The sequence below is a fragment of the Halictus rubicundus genome, chromosome 2 (genome assembly GCF_050948215.1).
Source record: "Halictus rubicundus isolate RS-2024b chromosome 2, iyHalRubi1_principal, whole genome shotgun sequence".
Taxonomy (NCBI): Eukaryota; Metazoa; Arthropoda; class Insecta; order Hymenoptera; family Halictidae; genus Halictus; species Halictus rubicundus.
The window spans coordinates 2,056,453-2,073,663 of NC_135150.1; the positions used below are offsets into that span (position 1 = coordinate 2,056,453).

At 37.5% G+C, this 17,211-nt stretch overlaps 1 protein-coding gene across 5 annotated transcripts in view; it reads left to right on the top strand.

The window, feature by feature from the left end:
* The window catches only part of LOC143363178 (uncharacterized), a 108,841-nt gene extending 91,866 nt beyond the window's left edge, over window positions 1-16,975 (top strand). For 4 of the 5 annotated variants that reach the window (XM_076803780.1, XM_076803777.1, XM_076803787.1 and 1 more), the window contains 3 exons: window positions 11,690-12,088; window positions 13,728-14,446; window positions 14,931-16,975. In XM_076803780.1, the coding sequence (XP_076659895.1) occupies window positions 11,690-12,088; window positions 13,728-14,446; window positions 14,931-16,530 (2,718 nt within the window). In that variant the 3' untranslated portion in view covers window positions 16,531-16,975. Of the gene's footprint in view, window positions 1-718; window positions 995-11,689; window positions 12,089-13,727; window positions 14,447-14,930 lie in introns of those variants that run through there. The other variant, XM_076803786.1, reaches the window with a different exon arrangement.
* Window positions 16,976-17,211: the final 236 nt, after the last annotated feature.

Sequence of the window (17,211 nt, forward strand, 5' to 3'; positions counted from 1 at the left end):
TTCAATGGCTGCAGTTAGAAGTTTATCAATCTGTTGCAAAGAATATTAGGTACAACCTTCGTTTAATTTATTTAGGAAATTGAATGTAGTTTGAGGTTATATTTCTAGATCTTGAACAATCTACAAATCTTTGAAAGATATTAAAATGTAAAACAAACCTGGAGAAAGAAAAATATATGATACGCTTTTCTGCATTTGAATTTGACATAAAATGCTTCAAACGTTGCGCATGCGCATGCACATTCAAAGAAAGATTTAGACGCCAGAATATTACTAAAATGAATTTTTGGTTCATCTATAGCCTATTGGTGTATAAATCATCGGTTTCATTGTAATTTTTTATTTATTACATATAATAATTCATACCGTGATGTATTAAATGCAATTTATCACGTGAAAAAACGTAATCAGATTAATTTCTGATTCGTCCGATGTTACACTAGAAGCACAGAATAAACATAAGTTCTATTATATAACTGTGCATTTGAGTTATACAATTGTTACTTTCACAGAAGAAAGAAAGAAAAAATCGTCGTTTCTCTTCGTACTGCGCGAATAATAATGATTTCCCAAATCCGAGCCTGCAACAACCCTCTCCCTACCATTCTTTACTCCCTCTTGGGCCTAACTGTCCACTCTCTGACTGACCAGTTCGTAAGCAAAGTTCGACTCGCCTCCATTCGATCCTCGTCGCGCGATAATAACCCGTCTGTTGCAGTGCTAACGAATAAATAATAACGAAATTTTCATCGATACAATGAACCGGAGATTTAGCTGGTAGTTTGAGAAAATAATCGGAGTGGCTTTCCGAATTCGAAGTGCAATATGTCAGGTACGCGAAAACGTTCGGTCATTCGCGTGACTGTTCGGAAAGGCTCGGTGACCTTCGGCCGGTCTCGGTTGTTCCCGACTGCGTTCGTAACCGGCATCCTCGAGGAGGCGACGCACGACAGATGCCTCGAGGACCAGTGACAGAATGTTATGTCGAAATCAGGTAAAATTCAGTTGACTCGTGTGCGATTGTGCGGTGGTGAAATCCGGATGTGTACTATGTCGACCACGTGTTCGGAATCTTTTACGAGGATCGGGTAAACGTGCATCCCTTCTTCGAGAGAGAGAGAGAGAGAGAGAGAGAAAAGGTAACGATGCAAAAATAACGATAATAAAAATAGTATCAGAAAATTTTTTATACAAAAATCCTCGTGAAAAATAAAACCTTCGAACGTTCGAAAATTTCTCCTTAATATTTCAACTTCGAACGAGACGTTTATTAAAATAAGATAACGCTTCGGGTATGAATAAGAAAAAAAAAAGAAAATTGAACCGCGCGCTCTTACAAGCAGAACAAGTAGCATGTTCAACAGGTTGCTTCGATATAGATTATGCCGAAGACATGATAAATACATTAATGAAAAAAGCGTGTATAAAAGAAGATTTATATGTAAAACGTGACGTGGACGGAATCTACATTCTTTTCGTTACAATCTGCCACGTTTCTCCTTCGAATACGCTTTCAACAAGTTCTAGTTACAAGCATTGTACAAGTTGTATAGGTATGACATCGATCAATTATCCGGTATCAATTCGATGTCTTTCTGACGGCTCACTAAAACTGTTACCCACGCATGCACGCGGCGTGATAGCAATAAAATTTGCCGCGCGCGCTATTCCTTATAATTTAACACAGCGAGTAACATTGTTTGCAATAATGCAGCTTGTCGCAATCGGCGAAGGCTGGCAGAAGAACGAATGACACGATTCCGTACTCGCTGTAAGTACGCGCGTTGACTCGACAATTCAATGAAACCTAATTCTTTCAATGCCACGAGAAAAGGATCCAACGATCCCTTGATCGATCGGCGGCAGGTAGTAACCTCTGTCCCAAAAATATCCGAAATGGCCTTCAAAAAAAGAAAACAGAAATGGTTAAGAAACTTTGAGAAAAATCATGTTATTTATTCGAAACATTCTCCCTCGGCATAGCGATTTGAACGTTCAAGAAGCGCGTCAAATGACTTTTTCATGTCGCTGATCGTGTGTGTGTATTCCTTGCTTCGATCCGTGTCGCCGCTGTCGCGGGATTTTCAGTGAAATTGTGCCGTTCTACTTGCCGATTTCAATACGCGGGTGCACTCGGGGTCAGGAGAAATGTGGTTACGTACAGTTATTGCGCGTTTCGTGCGATAATTATGGATCCTTGTTCGCCTGTTACGCCGGGACGTTGGAGAAAGTGTGTTTCCCAGTTATTGGAGGAGAGAATGCGACGTTTTCGTCACCCGAGAACGAGTGCGATTATTTTTCGCATGGAACGTTGATTTTTATGAGAACGTCGAACGGGTTCGCCTTTAAAGTTGAAAACTGAACCGCGTTTGCCGGCCGGGGAGGGGGACGAGGCATTTGAAGTTGGCTTCTTCTGACCTCTACGCTTGCTTCTGGGGAAGAATTTGACGAACGGTCGAAGCGTGAAACAGGTAACTGTACCAGAAAGAGATAGAGAAAGAGAGGCCCGGGGCGTCTTGCCGAGTGGTGACGATTTAAGACGAAGCCGTTTGACCTCCAAACCCGCGCACCATGCCGATGGACCGAACGAAAAACCGTTGGTCAACAACGGAGAAAGTCGCAGCACATTTTTTTCGTCACCTCCGTGAGCCACTTCGTAAACTGAACTGGATAAATACGTGGGTGTCGGATCTTGAGGACGCGTCCTCCGCTTCCACAGTGGTCGATAAGTACGGAAACTGGTGTAGAAATGAAGAAAAAATTAGTTGAGAAATTGACAATTGTTGTATAATTTGATCTATTAACATCTGGTACGCGTGTACGATCAGTTTTTACCGATTGAATTTCGATATTTCGGATAATTGAAAATTATTTCAATTTTAATGATTTCTCTTCTGTCGAATTAAATGTGTTCCGGATTGTTTGAAACGCTGAAAATATGCCTTTAGAGTAGTAGAACAGCAAAAAGTTATTTAGATGACTGATGTAACTCGTAGTATATTCCACATTTTAAATATTTGTATAGAACTTCTTTCTTCTCATTATAAATTATCGTCAATGTTTAAGTATTCAAATTAAAGGTAGATGCGCAACAAAGACAAACTTTCTTTTCCCACTATGAGATAAAATAGTTAAATGGAGAAATATGTTCTACCACACGGAGATGTTGAAATTCCTCTTCTATGAGATACGTTTTCCTTTAGAATTGCATGATTTGTTTCTACGCTCCTTTGGGGATGTATAATTTCTCCCTCACTACACTGACAGCCTGAGAAACTTCCGTCCTAATAACTTGGTAACCTTGCAATCAACACAATCTGTTAGCCTTATAGGAATCACGCGTGTAAGATTCTATTAATGGCTACGTTGCGAATTTAATTCTCACGTACACGACAAGAATTTTCACTTGTAACTTTCATTAGTGGCATAATCCGATACAAGATATTAAAGATATTAAACAAGATGAATTTATATACTACTTTAATTCGTAACAATTATTGAGATTGTATTTTTAAATATTAATTCATGATGTAACAGAAGTTTTTAATAAATTCAACATGAAATGAATGGAAAATATGAATTATTATGATATTGAGATGATCTTAAAATTATTGGAATTAAATACAACAAAGCACAAACAGAAATTAATTTGTTCAAATATTTTTATAAATTGGAGCATTATGTGGACAATTATAAAATATACAATTGAACAGAATTTCTTAGTTATATTCTAGCCAGTAAAAAATAATGCAGTATTAATAGTAGTTCACCATCCTTTTGTCCTAATTCTGGTCGGTATAATTATGCAATCGAATTGAAATAACGTAATTGTTTGAATTATGTCCAGCTAGATTTCTAATTAGTTGGAAATAACATGTTATGATTGATTGCACGGCGCTGACGTGCTTGTTGGTTTAGAATTCTTGGCATTCAGGACAGGGACGAGTCATCTGCACTTTCTAGACATTAGACACGTATTCCTGCAGTCTTGGGGGATTCCTTGTGACGTCATGCAATATGAATTCGTCGAGTTGGGAAAAAGGTCAATTAAAAAATGCCCGAACATTGTGTCACCGGAACTGGAACCGGAGTTCCTGGATGAAATTATTGTATTCGATGTTATGGTCACTCCAGATGTTTACAAATCAGCTATTCAATTACATTTTTATAGTCATCTTGGTCGTGGGATGTCAAACTATGTTTCATATTGAAGACAATATTATTCTCGTAATTACTTGACGAATAGTGATTATGATGCGTGATTAAATATGGAAGTAATAACTAAACTGCGGATTTGATGCATTTATAGGAAAAATAAGTGGGTGAAATATAAGACAACAGAGAGATAAAAATAATTTAAGACCATAGATATATTCTCGTCAACTTATTCCGATTGTCAAAGGAAGAAAGAAATTTCTATTCCCGGCATCTTATAACCAACGTAAACCATTTTTATTTTGCAGAAAGACGTTAAAGTCAGACATAAAGTTACACATTGTGCGAACATTAACCTAAATAAAAAGTAACAGATAAATTTGAATTATTTATTCGAATTAATTAATTTATTATTTATTTATACGTCGTATCAAATAACTCTTGTTCCTACACTGATCTCCGTGCATACTCAGGCTACACAACCTAGAACAATCGTGCAAAGCGTTAGATCGTGCGCGTGCATGAAACTGTTCAAAGACACGAAAATTGATCTTCTCGAAACGCGGAAAAAACACGGCGGACGGACACACGATAGGATACGTCGCCGTGAAATTACAGCGTGTCCCGGGTGTTCAAGAAAAACAAGCTTATCATTAGAAGACGGCATGATTTACCGTGGCGCAGCCGATAGATTAAAGGGTATATTAATTGCGGCTGTAACTTAGCGCACAATCGGACGCAGGTGGTATTGCGAGAAGAGATGTGTGTGGACGGAGACGTGGCGAACTCGAAAATCGAAGATCTCGATTTACTTTCCCTGGCGGCGAAAGAAAACCGCCGAGGAAGAGGCCTGCGGCCGCTCTCGGATACGTTTCTTGCAGCAGCCACTGTAATTACACCGCGTGTACAGCCGCGAAAATTTGCGGCTTCCTGCGATCCGTTGCTTCCATAAATTCACTCCCGGGCTCCGGTTTATTGCGCCACTGACAACGAATCTCTTTGCCACCGTTCTTCCTGCTGAACGAAAACGACGCCGCTCCGCAAATTTATTGCAAATTCATTGGGCCGCATGCATGAAAATAAGCAAATGCTTCTATATATTCAGTTAAAGTAAATACTATACTTTTTATGCAGAATCTGTTATTAGCACTAGGCAGCGAATACTGGAAAATCTCAAGTAAATAGTACCTACGATACATAGGCAAGAGAGGTCCTCGCTCGCAGCCAATGGTTAGGCTTTGACGTCACACACTTCAGCCAATAATTCGGCTAGAACCGAAAGTTCAAGTGGAATGACCCAATCGGACGGCTTACAGCCGAATTCCTGCCATTTTGACTAGTACTAGGCAGCGAATATTGGAAAATCTCAAATAAATAGTACCTACTAGTAAATACTAGACTTCCTATACACAATCTTTTACTAGTACTAGATAGTGAATTTTGGAAAATATCAAGTATGCAGTACTAGTAAATACTAGACTTCCGATACACAATCTTCTACTAGTACTAGGTAGTACATATTGGAAAAACTCAAGTAAGTAGTACTAGTAAATACTAGACTTCTTATGCAGAATCTTTTACTGGTACTAGGCAGCAAATATTGTAAAATCTCAAGTAAATGCTACTAGTAAATACTAGACTTCGTATGCACAATCTTTTACTAGTACTAGGTAAGAAATATTGTAAAATCTCAAGTAAATAGTACCTACTAGTAAATACGAGACTTCCTATACACAATCTTTTACTAGTACTAGATAGTGAATTTTGGAAAATATCAAGTATGCAGTACTAGTAAATACTAGACTTCCGATACACAATCTTCTACTAGTACTAGGTAGTACATATTGGAAAAACTCAATTAAGTAGTACTAGTAAATACTAGACTTCTTATGCAGAATCTTTTACTGGTACTAGGCAGCAAATATTGTAAAATCTCAAGTAAATGCTACTAGTAAATACTAGACTTCGTATGCACAATCTTTTACTAGTACTAGGTAAGAAATATTGTAAAATCTCAAGTAAATGGTACCTACTAATAAATATTAGACTTCCTATACACAATCTTTTACTAGGTAGTGAATATTGGAAAATCTCAAGTAAGTAGTACTAGTATACTTACTTGGTAGTTCAAGTATTTGCTTAATTAGTAGAATTTGCTTATTTTAGTGGAATCTTCAGATTTTGCTCTGATGGTCCTCCGAGTATTTCGACGTGTGTACAGACGACTGCTTCTATGTATACCGTATACAACACGGAAAATCGAATTTTATTGTTGGATCTGTTCAGCACAGATTTTGCAAGTAACTTCAGTTATCGTTCGGCTAACTGTACTTTAATGAATACCAACATCCTGAATAACAGTTGTTCATGTTGTCTAAAAATGTATCCGCCAAGATACACAATATTGTTCGAACCTGAACTGGGCACGACACTCTCGAGGATCCATGGATCCTTCGAATTTTGTAAACCTTTGAAAGAACGAATTTGCATGAACGTCTCATGATTATGACTGAGGAGAAATTAAGATACTAGCAAACTTAAAATAACAGTGGTATTTACTCGAACTTCTTACTAAATACTGCGTGCCTATTATGCATACGTATTTAACCAGGATTTACCAGAAAATTCCGTAGATACTAGTTCTAATAAATACTTCAGCCTTCATGTATACTGCAGCAAGTATTTTAAAATCAATAGATTAAGGGACCCAATTACTGTGGGGATACCAATTACTGTGTCTATGTTAATTATACTTGTCCTTAAAGCATAATGAATATTAAAAAAAGAGATATTACAATTTTTTCATTAAAATCAGTTAATATATATATATGTTATATATCTCTTTTTTAATATTCATTATGCTTTAAAAATAAGTATAATTAATATAGATACAGTAATTGGTACCCCCACAGTAATTGGGTCCCTTATCATAGTAAATGGTTTTTTACTTGCTTTTATGCATACGACTCAATGTCCCGCCATGCAAAGGCTGCCGAATATCGAATAAAGCATATGGGACTGCTTTGACTATTATTCTTCGAATAAATCATGCGAGATCGATGCTTTATACTCTATACCGCCGCCGCAGGTGAAGTTGCATTGGTAACCCTGCAGCACGCAGGGGAACCAGCTGTTGCATTCGGTCCAGTTGGACTTTCAACCTTTAATTACCTGCACGGGTTACTTGCAATTTAAACAGCTTGTTATTTAGAAACGTTGACGAAGAGATTGTGTCTGTTAAATCTAAAGCTTCAGGTTATAATGAGTTTTAAATAAAGTAATATGAGTTTGTATTTTCTTGAAAGTTAGAAATAATTCTGAAGGTTTAGAATATTGAAGAATTAGTTTAGTAATCATTTCTCTGATCAGTTATCGATGAATCAAAATACATAGCATTCGTATAACTCCGTCTTTTATTTTTACAACTGAGTATAATATTGAAGCACCAATAAGAAGGGAAGATTAATAATTAACTTTGTAAATTTCTTGTGAGGAAAATAAAATATTAATGTAAGATGGGATGAGTTTAAAATAAGAATATTCATGTTGTTCATAATTTTAAAAAACTATGCGTAGTACGTACTAATTCAGAATCGAGGCAAAGTTAGAGAGCCAGACGTTTTTATTGACGTTCGTCAATATTGATTGCATAATAAGTTATGATTGCACTGATTATATTAAAGTAGAAATAGCGAGGAGAGAATATTCTTAACTTTTGGGCTACTTATCAAATTAAAGAATATATTTACGTCCTTCTTTAAACAAATATTACTTCGATTGTTTGCACAATCTAAATTTTTCATTAAATCATGTCAATATCACAATGTTTTGTTACCAAAAGATGTAATGGCTTAATGGAAATGCATCAGTGTACTGCAAGGGGTTATCGTGTTCACCTTAGATCCGCTAGGAGATAATATCGTATTATATCATTTTGCAACCAAATTACTATAATATTGAACCTACCGTGTGAATATTACTCAGTTATTTACAGTTACTTTTGCAGAAACTCGGTCACACATGTTAATTGGCGATGCGTACATATTTAAGTAAGCGAAACCGCCAAATGGCGTCATCCACGACGAATATGTTAAACATATGGGATCCTAACGGTTCTATTTGTAATAACGGTTACAGTTTTCCGTTATTTACTAAATTTTCACATGTGAGAAAAAAATACTGTTCTATTCGTTCTAATTTTTTCTTACACTAACCTACTAAACTCTTTGTTAGTTTCGCCATTTTTATTGCGTAGCAATTGAATTCGATCATATTTTCTGTAAGATTAGGAGAACTACAATTAAATAAAATTACATTTCATTCCGTCTAATTGCAATTCTTAATTCGCTGTATCTTATCCATAATGTAATAAATAATAATGCTAATGAGACACCTTTATCGCGCGAATTAATGAGCATATAATTAGTTCACGTTGTGTGTTTAACGCAGTGAACGAAATTTCAGTGCGTTATTACCGAATTGCGGATTTGTATGCAAAATGAAATTTGTCTACATTAATTAGAAGATATAGGAACTACATACTCTTGCACATTTACTTCTTTTTTTACTTATTTTAACAAGTCAACAATAATGAAACAGTCAAATTCCTTAAATATTTTCACCGTTTTGAATTTGATCCACTAATTTTCCAATTATTACTAACAAAATGAGACTAAACGAAAGTGAATTTCTACTTCTTCGCTCACTTCGAAAAGTGACCACGAATTTGTGCTATCGGTTCGCATTTTTATTGCACCGGAATATCGAATTGCAAGCAAAGAGCAAAAATAATTTGACGAGATTCGACGAGTCTCCGGGCGTGCAATTAAATCGCGAGATGCTAATCGCAGCGAGAAGGAGAACGCGTCTTTTCAATTAAGGAACATTTCAAGGTAACGGAACCAAGCTGAGGAAATTTACGACGCGGATTCGAGCCCGCTTCCTGACAATTGTCGAACTTTGTTTCACTGTACATTACCGCTATTGTTTTATTCGAATCTGTCCTACAAACTTTCAGCGAATGGGGGATCGTGCTGCTCATAAACGGATTCAACTTTTCAGTTTAGTTTTCGAAAACTGACCTTTGCTGCAATAATGCTGTCCCATACAAATTTTTATACTCCCTTTTAATAGTGAACAAACATAGAGAAAAAAATTCCATGAAAAAGTGAAAAACCTACAAATACTCGGGTGTTATGACTCCCCTCTTCACTCTCATACAATTTTATATAATATAATATGTAATTTTACATAGTCTTGTACCTTTTAAGTATACTCTACGAGTATAAACTATTCACTAATTTTAAGCAAAACATAACCGAAAGAAATCTTTGGTTGTTCATGAAATACTTATACACGCATTACTTTCAACTTACTAAAGCTATTCAAAAAAGAAATAAACGTCTGCGTAGCTTCATTATCATGCAATTAATGCAGACAATTTCTGCTTTAACACTTTCAATTCAAATATACTGTCGTTTTCCTATTAATGTATGTATATATTAGATGAACTTTGATTGGACTAAAAACATAATTATTTTTTTATAAAATATAATCAATTTCAAGTATTAAAGTGTACAACGTTATAATAGAAATTTATGAGTACAAGATGGACGGAGCCCTAGTAGTACATCCATTAATAACACCGCTATGTGAAATGTTAAATATAAATTCATTCAATTGTACCGAAAATAATAAAAATAATGTCTTAGAATAATACAAAAGTTTGATACAAGTTATAAAATTATGTTAATCGCAAGAATCAGGAACCAAGTATATGGAAATTAGTTGTTTTATAGTTTTAGTCAGCTTTAAATAATATAATATAATTTTTCAATTCAATCAATGGTTTTACTGTTTTGAGTTTCACCTATTTTGTCATAACTGCAATAAAATCCGGAGTCTACTATTGCATAATATGATACCCGTACAAACTGAGTAATATTTTCAAACTGACACTTGACCGTCATATTAAAATCATTTCTGCCGACACACCTAATCTCGAAAACAACAATCCAGCTTGGCAAGGTTCGTAGTGATCTCACGATGGTAGAAGCATAGAATAGAGCAGACTTTGAGCCAAGGGCCGAACAATGAATCCCCGTTTCATTTCGGCTGACTCCCCGGATCCTTTTTATTGCTCGGTTGGCTTACCAGCTCTCGCAGGTCAGGTCCTTCCGGTTTTCGTGTTGTCTACACCTGGACGGATCCGCAGGGTCCCGACGAAGAAGTCAGCCTTCAAGACTTTCCTCCTTGCGGAGCTGGGCGAAGGTCTTTTCTCGTCTTTCGTGGTTCCCCCCATTGTTCCATCTCTTGGGTCTCGCAGTAAAAGAGTCCCCGTTGGCTATTCGGTTTCGCGACCTGCACTGTTCGCGTGCATCGAAACGCTGCCAAGTGATCAATACCGACGATGCGATAGTCAATTCGAGCTTCACTGTACTGCAGAAAGTTCGACGCTTTCTCTACGCACCGTACTCAAAAACATTTACGAGCATACTTCTTTTCATTGATTTATTTGTCTTTATTTATCAATAGAAACTGCTGGGATTATTCGTGCATTTACGGCACGCCTAAATTTGTACAATGCAAGAAGAACAGCATGTTAATAAATATTAGTTGTTGTATTTCGTGTTTAGCACAAGGAACTTCCTAGTCAATACAAAGCACTGTTCCCTCACAGCTTCAGATTTTTACAAAACAATTCATGAAAATGAGAATTTGCGTAAAGATTTACGCTATTATTTATGATATTTATTCGATGTGTCTATCGCGGTGATTAAATATGGTTGTAATTATGTTTTAGTATTTTAAAAATCTTCAATGAATGAACGTTCAATTGATAACCCGATACAGGAATTTCACTGTAATACGTCTGAATAAATAAGCGTAAACAACTGTCTCAACAATTGTGAAACAAAGAATCTGATATCCGTCATTTCGATGGCCCCCGGTAGTTCTAATGTTAAACTACAAATAGTGAAAAATTGTTAATATATTTTTTTTAACTACTGCTAGGATTTCTTTTTGAAAACATATAATTATATTTGTCTAAAGAAAGAACTCGTGGAATGGATAATTCCACATAGCGACTCCCGTATAGCGTAATCAAAAAACTATTTAAAAGGATTGTATCATATGCGTTTTATGTGACAATAAATATACGATAAACGTATAAAGAATTTTGTTTAGACGACTGTACACTTACTGCCGCAAAAGATACATATATACAATCATTCTAATCCTTAACTGGTATACTGGAGTATCTTGTGACCTCTTGTGCACATGTTTGTACACTGATTTTCGCTATTGTACGATAATTGCGAACATCAAGTTTATTTAATTTCTTTAAAAGATTTAGATTATGTCGTGATCTTGAAAGGTATCTTGGAAAATTTGTACAGAATTTTAGAAAGTTGGTAGTATGATGGTTAAACAATTGTTTGCACGCGTTATACAGGGGCCTAACGTTATAGGGCACGTAGTAAATAAATAATCGGCTTGTGCGCGCGTGTAATTGTTCGGTATGATGTTCCAGATGGAAACCGAGGTGCGAACGCTTAAACAGGAGCTGGTTCGTACCCAGGAAGCCTTGAAGGCGGCCACGAAAAGGTGCCGTGACCTGGTGAAAGAGCTGGACAATCGCACCGCGGGTCATGAATCCGAGAAGAGTCTCCGGGACCAGCAACTCTCGCGAATACTCCGCGCTCTGCTTGTTCTGGAGGCGAGGCTCAAGCAGGAGCAGAAATCGATTAGGCAACTGCTGTGCGAGAAGGACAACGTCATTAGGAACCAACAGCTGGAGATCGCGAGGCTCAGGCGTTACACCAAGAACTATATCAAGTGCAAACGCGAGCAAACACTTGGCAAAGCATCGATAAAGATGGAAACGACGAACGCGATCGACGAGTGTCACTTGCAATCCTCCAACGTCGAAGTAAATATGACAATACATTATTCCCTCCCTACAGTGCACCGCGGAACCCGACTACAGTATTATCTCCGTAACTGTCGCAAAGGTTTCTACCGTAACTGTCAACATTTTATCCCCGCCACGGGGGGGGGGGGGATCCCCCTTGGAACCAAGTCAAGCGATAAACACGCTCGACGACCGAGCCAGCGAGCAATCGAGTATCGTCAGACTCACACTAATGCAAGCAAAGCCAAAGATTGCAACTTTTCTCCCTTTTTTTTCCCCTTAAACTCTTTTACCATCGTATTCGTCTCGTTTTTCTAATTAATATCACACGAAACAACACGATATAGTTACTCGTGTAATAAGCGATTAAAGTTTCAGGCGTGAAAGAGCACGGCAAACGGAAAAGAAAAAGAGTCAGAGAGGCCAAGCATCGAATCACAGCACCTTCTTTCGTTTTCAATCGTTATTTATGCTTCTCTACAATCGGCAAACTCCAAAGAAAGTAGCACCTCTACTAGAACTGTCGCTCGGAAGACTCGACGATACCACAGTTACGGAGATACTACTGTACAAAGAACATAGTAGTTAAAACATAGTTAAAATTTACTCGCAAAACTATCCCTTCTAGGAAACTAAACCTTTTTAGGTCGAACATTGCCCATTTGTCTAAAATATAATATTGGTATAAATAATTTTATTGTTTGTATTAACCGGGCATTAACAATACAAAATTGGAGCCATACATATTATATTGTTATTATAAAAAATATATATATTAGTACAGTATGGCCCAGAAGTCACTAGGTCGTTTAAAAATAGAATAACCTTTTCATTTTTTTAAATTTGCACTTATTCTTTTATAAACTAATTCGAATGTTATTATTAGTCAGATATTAACATTAACAAAATGTCTAGAAAAACAAAAGTTGATCACACCACTGTCATGTTTGTGTACGATATCACAAAAGTTGTGAATATTTTCGTTGCTCGGCGCATAATATGTTTGTAACTTTATATTACGGAAAATCAATATTTTAAAAGGTCATAAGCTGAAATATACATAAAGGACTTTTATGTACATTGAAGAAACTCAAGACTCATATATACCGTGTATACCTTGCATAACGTTTTTTAAAGGTAGAATTTTAAATGTAAAAATTAACGTGTCTTCTGTAAATTGTGTAAATGTACAGATATAGTCGTAGCTCAGAACGCACTTTGGCACTTAAAAAATTGGATTGCGTTTCTGAGGCTAGCTTGTTAAATCATGACAAAAATTACCATTGATGTGAACAATTCTTTACCACGTTCTCAACTTGTTAATCGAAAAGTTTAAAATCTATGAACTAGACGCCAGTAAATAATGTGTTAACATTTTATCCGCCGGAAGTCTGTTAATAGAATTCTCGATGAAAAAGGATCTTGAAAATACTCTTTTAAATAATAATCCCAAAAGAACCAACTAGATCGTGTTACTGAAATACGAGCGAAACAAGAAATTCTTAAGAAATCCTTGTCTGTGAATCATAGATTTTTAAAGCCCATTAAACACCGACTGGTATGCAATACATTGAAAAGAAGTCGTTAAATCTTTTTGCACGGAAAAACAAAAGCAGAATGTAAAAATGGAATGCAAACCCGAATGTCTCAATTTTAGGCGGACCTCAGGCAAGACAACAGTATTAGCAAGGACATTCAGACGTTGAAATGCGAGATAATCACGAAGTTGAATCCTTCGGAAGTACCTGTTACGCTCGAGGGCTTGGACAGAGGAGTGAAGAAGACCCACAGCTTCGCCGGCAGCGATATCTCGAAAACGAGTCTAACTAGTAGCGAGAACACGGACGTGTCCATTATCACGACCACCACGGAGGGCAGTCCTTCGTTGCTGAGCACAGAGGGTTTCTGCGAAGGCGAGAGCACGGACGTCTCGCCTGGCTCGACGCTGAACAAGTCCAGCAGATGTACACCGACCATGGTCACCGACAGTGAGAATGAGATCACGATGATATTCGACGACGACAACGACGACGAGGACACCATGATCGTCGAGAAAACCGCCAAGTTGCCCAAGAAGAAGATAGGTATAAGTAGATTAAAACCCCAGAAAGCTAGCAAAGAGATTGAGGTGATAGAGGCTACGAACATCGCGAGGACTGAGAGCAAGGACGATGGGATGGACTGTAATTTTGCCTCGGAGGACGAGGAGAACGAACAAGAGCCCATTTACGTTAATGCTTGCAATGAGACCAACACTAGGAACCAGGAGCAAACCGAGACTGTTGTGGCGGAAGTGCCCAAAACGAATGAGGACTACAGTAGTAATAATAGTGACAACGACGACGGTGGTAACAACAACGCCACTGAAAATAGCATGTGAGTATCAATGTATGAACAATTGAGGATCTTAGTTCAAAAACTGGATAAGGCCAGGCTTTGAAAACTGTGTTTCATTCTTGCGCAAAACAATCAGCAGTATACAAAAATACGTAGAACTTCAACCAATATAATTTGACTAAAAACTGGACTCGAATTAAAACCTGGTTTTTGCACCAAGACCTTCGATTTTTATTAAATACTTTATTAACAGACAATAGGATTCGAAAGAATGTTTAGTGAACTTGTATCAAAATTATTTGCACTTATTTATTAAAGTTTCGATATTTGTAATTAACGGACCTTTTGGTACTGATGAACCTGATTGAACCTAATTGAATCTAGTCGTAAGTAACTTGAAAAATTATTGGACAGGTACGAGCTAATAATAATGATGAGAAACGTATAATAAGATAAGCAATTTTTAAGTCTAGTAATAATAAAATAATGTTGGCTCGAGCTAATATTTGAATATATTTTTCAGAGCCCAAAAAATGGAAATTGAAGAGCAGAACACGGAAGAAACCAGCGGGAACTGGTACAGCGATCCGGATGAGGACAGAATCAACGACGACGTTTTCAGGCACAGCACGTATCGACCAAATAGCAACCACAACTCCGTCTTGGAATGCGTGAACCAGATTCTTTTGAGAGATATGGAGGAGGAGGAGAGCATACTTTCCGTGCCTAGAAGATTCAAGCATCGAGGGAGGATCGTCCGGTTTCAGCCAGCGAGACTGTCGGACATCGAATCGGTGGGTTCTGAAATGGAAAGGAAAAATTCCGAAGAACCTAACATGGAACAGGTACCGGCCACCGAGTTCCATGATGTTCCTGCGAACAGTTTCGAGCCTTCCGCTACTGAAGACGAGTTTGGAATGAGTCTTACGCAAACTGTTCCTACGAACATTACTACAAATATCTCCAGTCACGAGTCAAGTTTGGAGGAAGAGTCGGAAGAATCAAAAGCCATTCCCATTGTCATAATAGAGCCAAAGGTAGAAGTTGAGGAAGCGAGGAATACGTTCCCCTGTTCGCAGGCGCAGAAAACGAAAGCGGTCGGTACAACAAGTCCTCCTATGAAGCTGGAGATGATCGAGGAGAAGACCTGCCTGCAAATTTCTTCCAAAGGATTGACTATAGCGAAGAACCTCGATTACGAGGATATCGAGTCTCTGCCGGAAATAATATCGCCTGCCCCTAAAACGCCACCGGCGTTACCGCCTAAACCGCAATTCAAAAACAATACGTTGATCCTGAAAAAGATCCCTAGTCCTTCGTTTCTGATCGATGAGACACGGAAGAAGCAGCCGTTGCTCGAGTCCGGTTCCTCCGAGCACAGCAAGAAGATTTTCGGTTTCATATCCTCGCCATTAAAGTCGGCAGGAATAAACGTAACTTCCGCGAGAAGTTTAAATTTCGACGACGCCATTAATAAAGTTGCAGGGACGAACGAGGAAGGAAATTTCTGGAAGAATAGATTCAATAATGTTCGTTCCTCGTTCCAGACGCGACAGAATAGTCTTGAAACGAATGGAGAGCAGCAGGCTAGGAAGGTGCCAAGGGTAACGAACATGGTTCGCCATTTTGAAGAGTTCAAGATCGGCGGCGAATCTGAAGAGCAAACGAAAGAAAGGAATAAAACGAAGGAGAAACACGTCCATTCCGAGTTCGATCAAGAGTTCGACATCAGGCAAAATTTTGAAGAGTTTAATCTTGACGAGTGCAATCTATCCGATGATCCAGACAGACCAGAAGGCGATGGCTCAGAGAGACTTAACAATCTTGGGGCCACGGTTAGTCAGAACGAGAAAACTGCCACAACCAAAGACAATAATAATGTTCCTGTTACTACGACGACCAATTTAAGCAGCGGTTATGATCACTTCCTAGAAGCAACGGGTCTGAGCAATAAATCGATATTGACGCCCTCAAGGTTGCTGAGTAACCACAAAAGTATGTTGAAACCGAAAGACGTGAAATATAAGAATAAAATTAAAGCAACCGCTGTATTAGAGAAACATGGTGTTTCGTCTACCAACAACACTACTCACGTCAGACATTGGACTGGACCGTTCGTCTGACGACTGGCCCAAGTTTTCCCAACGAACCTATTCCGACAAGAACCTTGTGATGATGGGAGATAATTGATTTATTGCGAATAATTACTCTCATACTATTTTCTGAAGGTGGAAACAAATAAGGATCACAGACTGTGCTGTGCGAATACAGTTTATTCGAAAATGGAATATAAAATGTAATACTGTAAATTATTATAAATATTCCTCTTACGATGCAAAAGCCTTTTTTTCACATTTTTCTTGTTACGCGAGAGAGACATAGGAATTAATTTATTTATAGCAGCTTCCATTTGAAAAGTATTCCGATGTGTTGTATACTTTAATAAGATATTTCTTACATATTTATAACTGTACTAATTAATGGACACAGTAAACGAGGACAATTTATAATTACGTATTTTAACTTGGATTTTTTTGCTGTGACATCGCGAATAAAGTCGTTTATCGTAAGTGCGAATACTTTTATTGCGGGAACATGTTTTGTTCTGTTGTTTTCTGTCATAGAAAATCCAGACCAATTGAGATACGTGAAAATTATATGATTACGCGACCGTATGTAATTGTGAAGTAAAATATGAAGAATGAATGAAATCTGTGAGATATATTAAATGTTTGCATTCAAATGAGTCTATGAGCCTGTAATTAGATCGTTACATAAAGCGTATTATGTTCTGCTGGAAATTA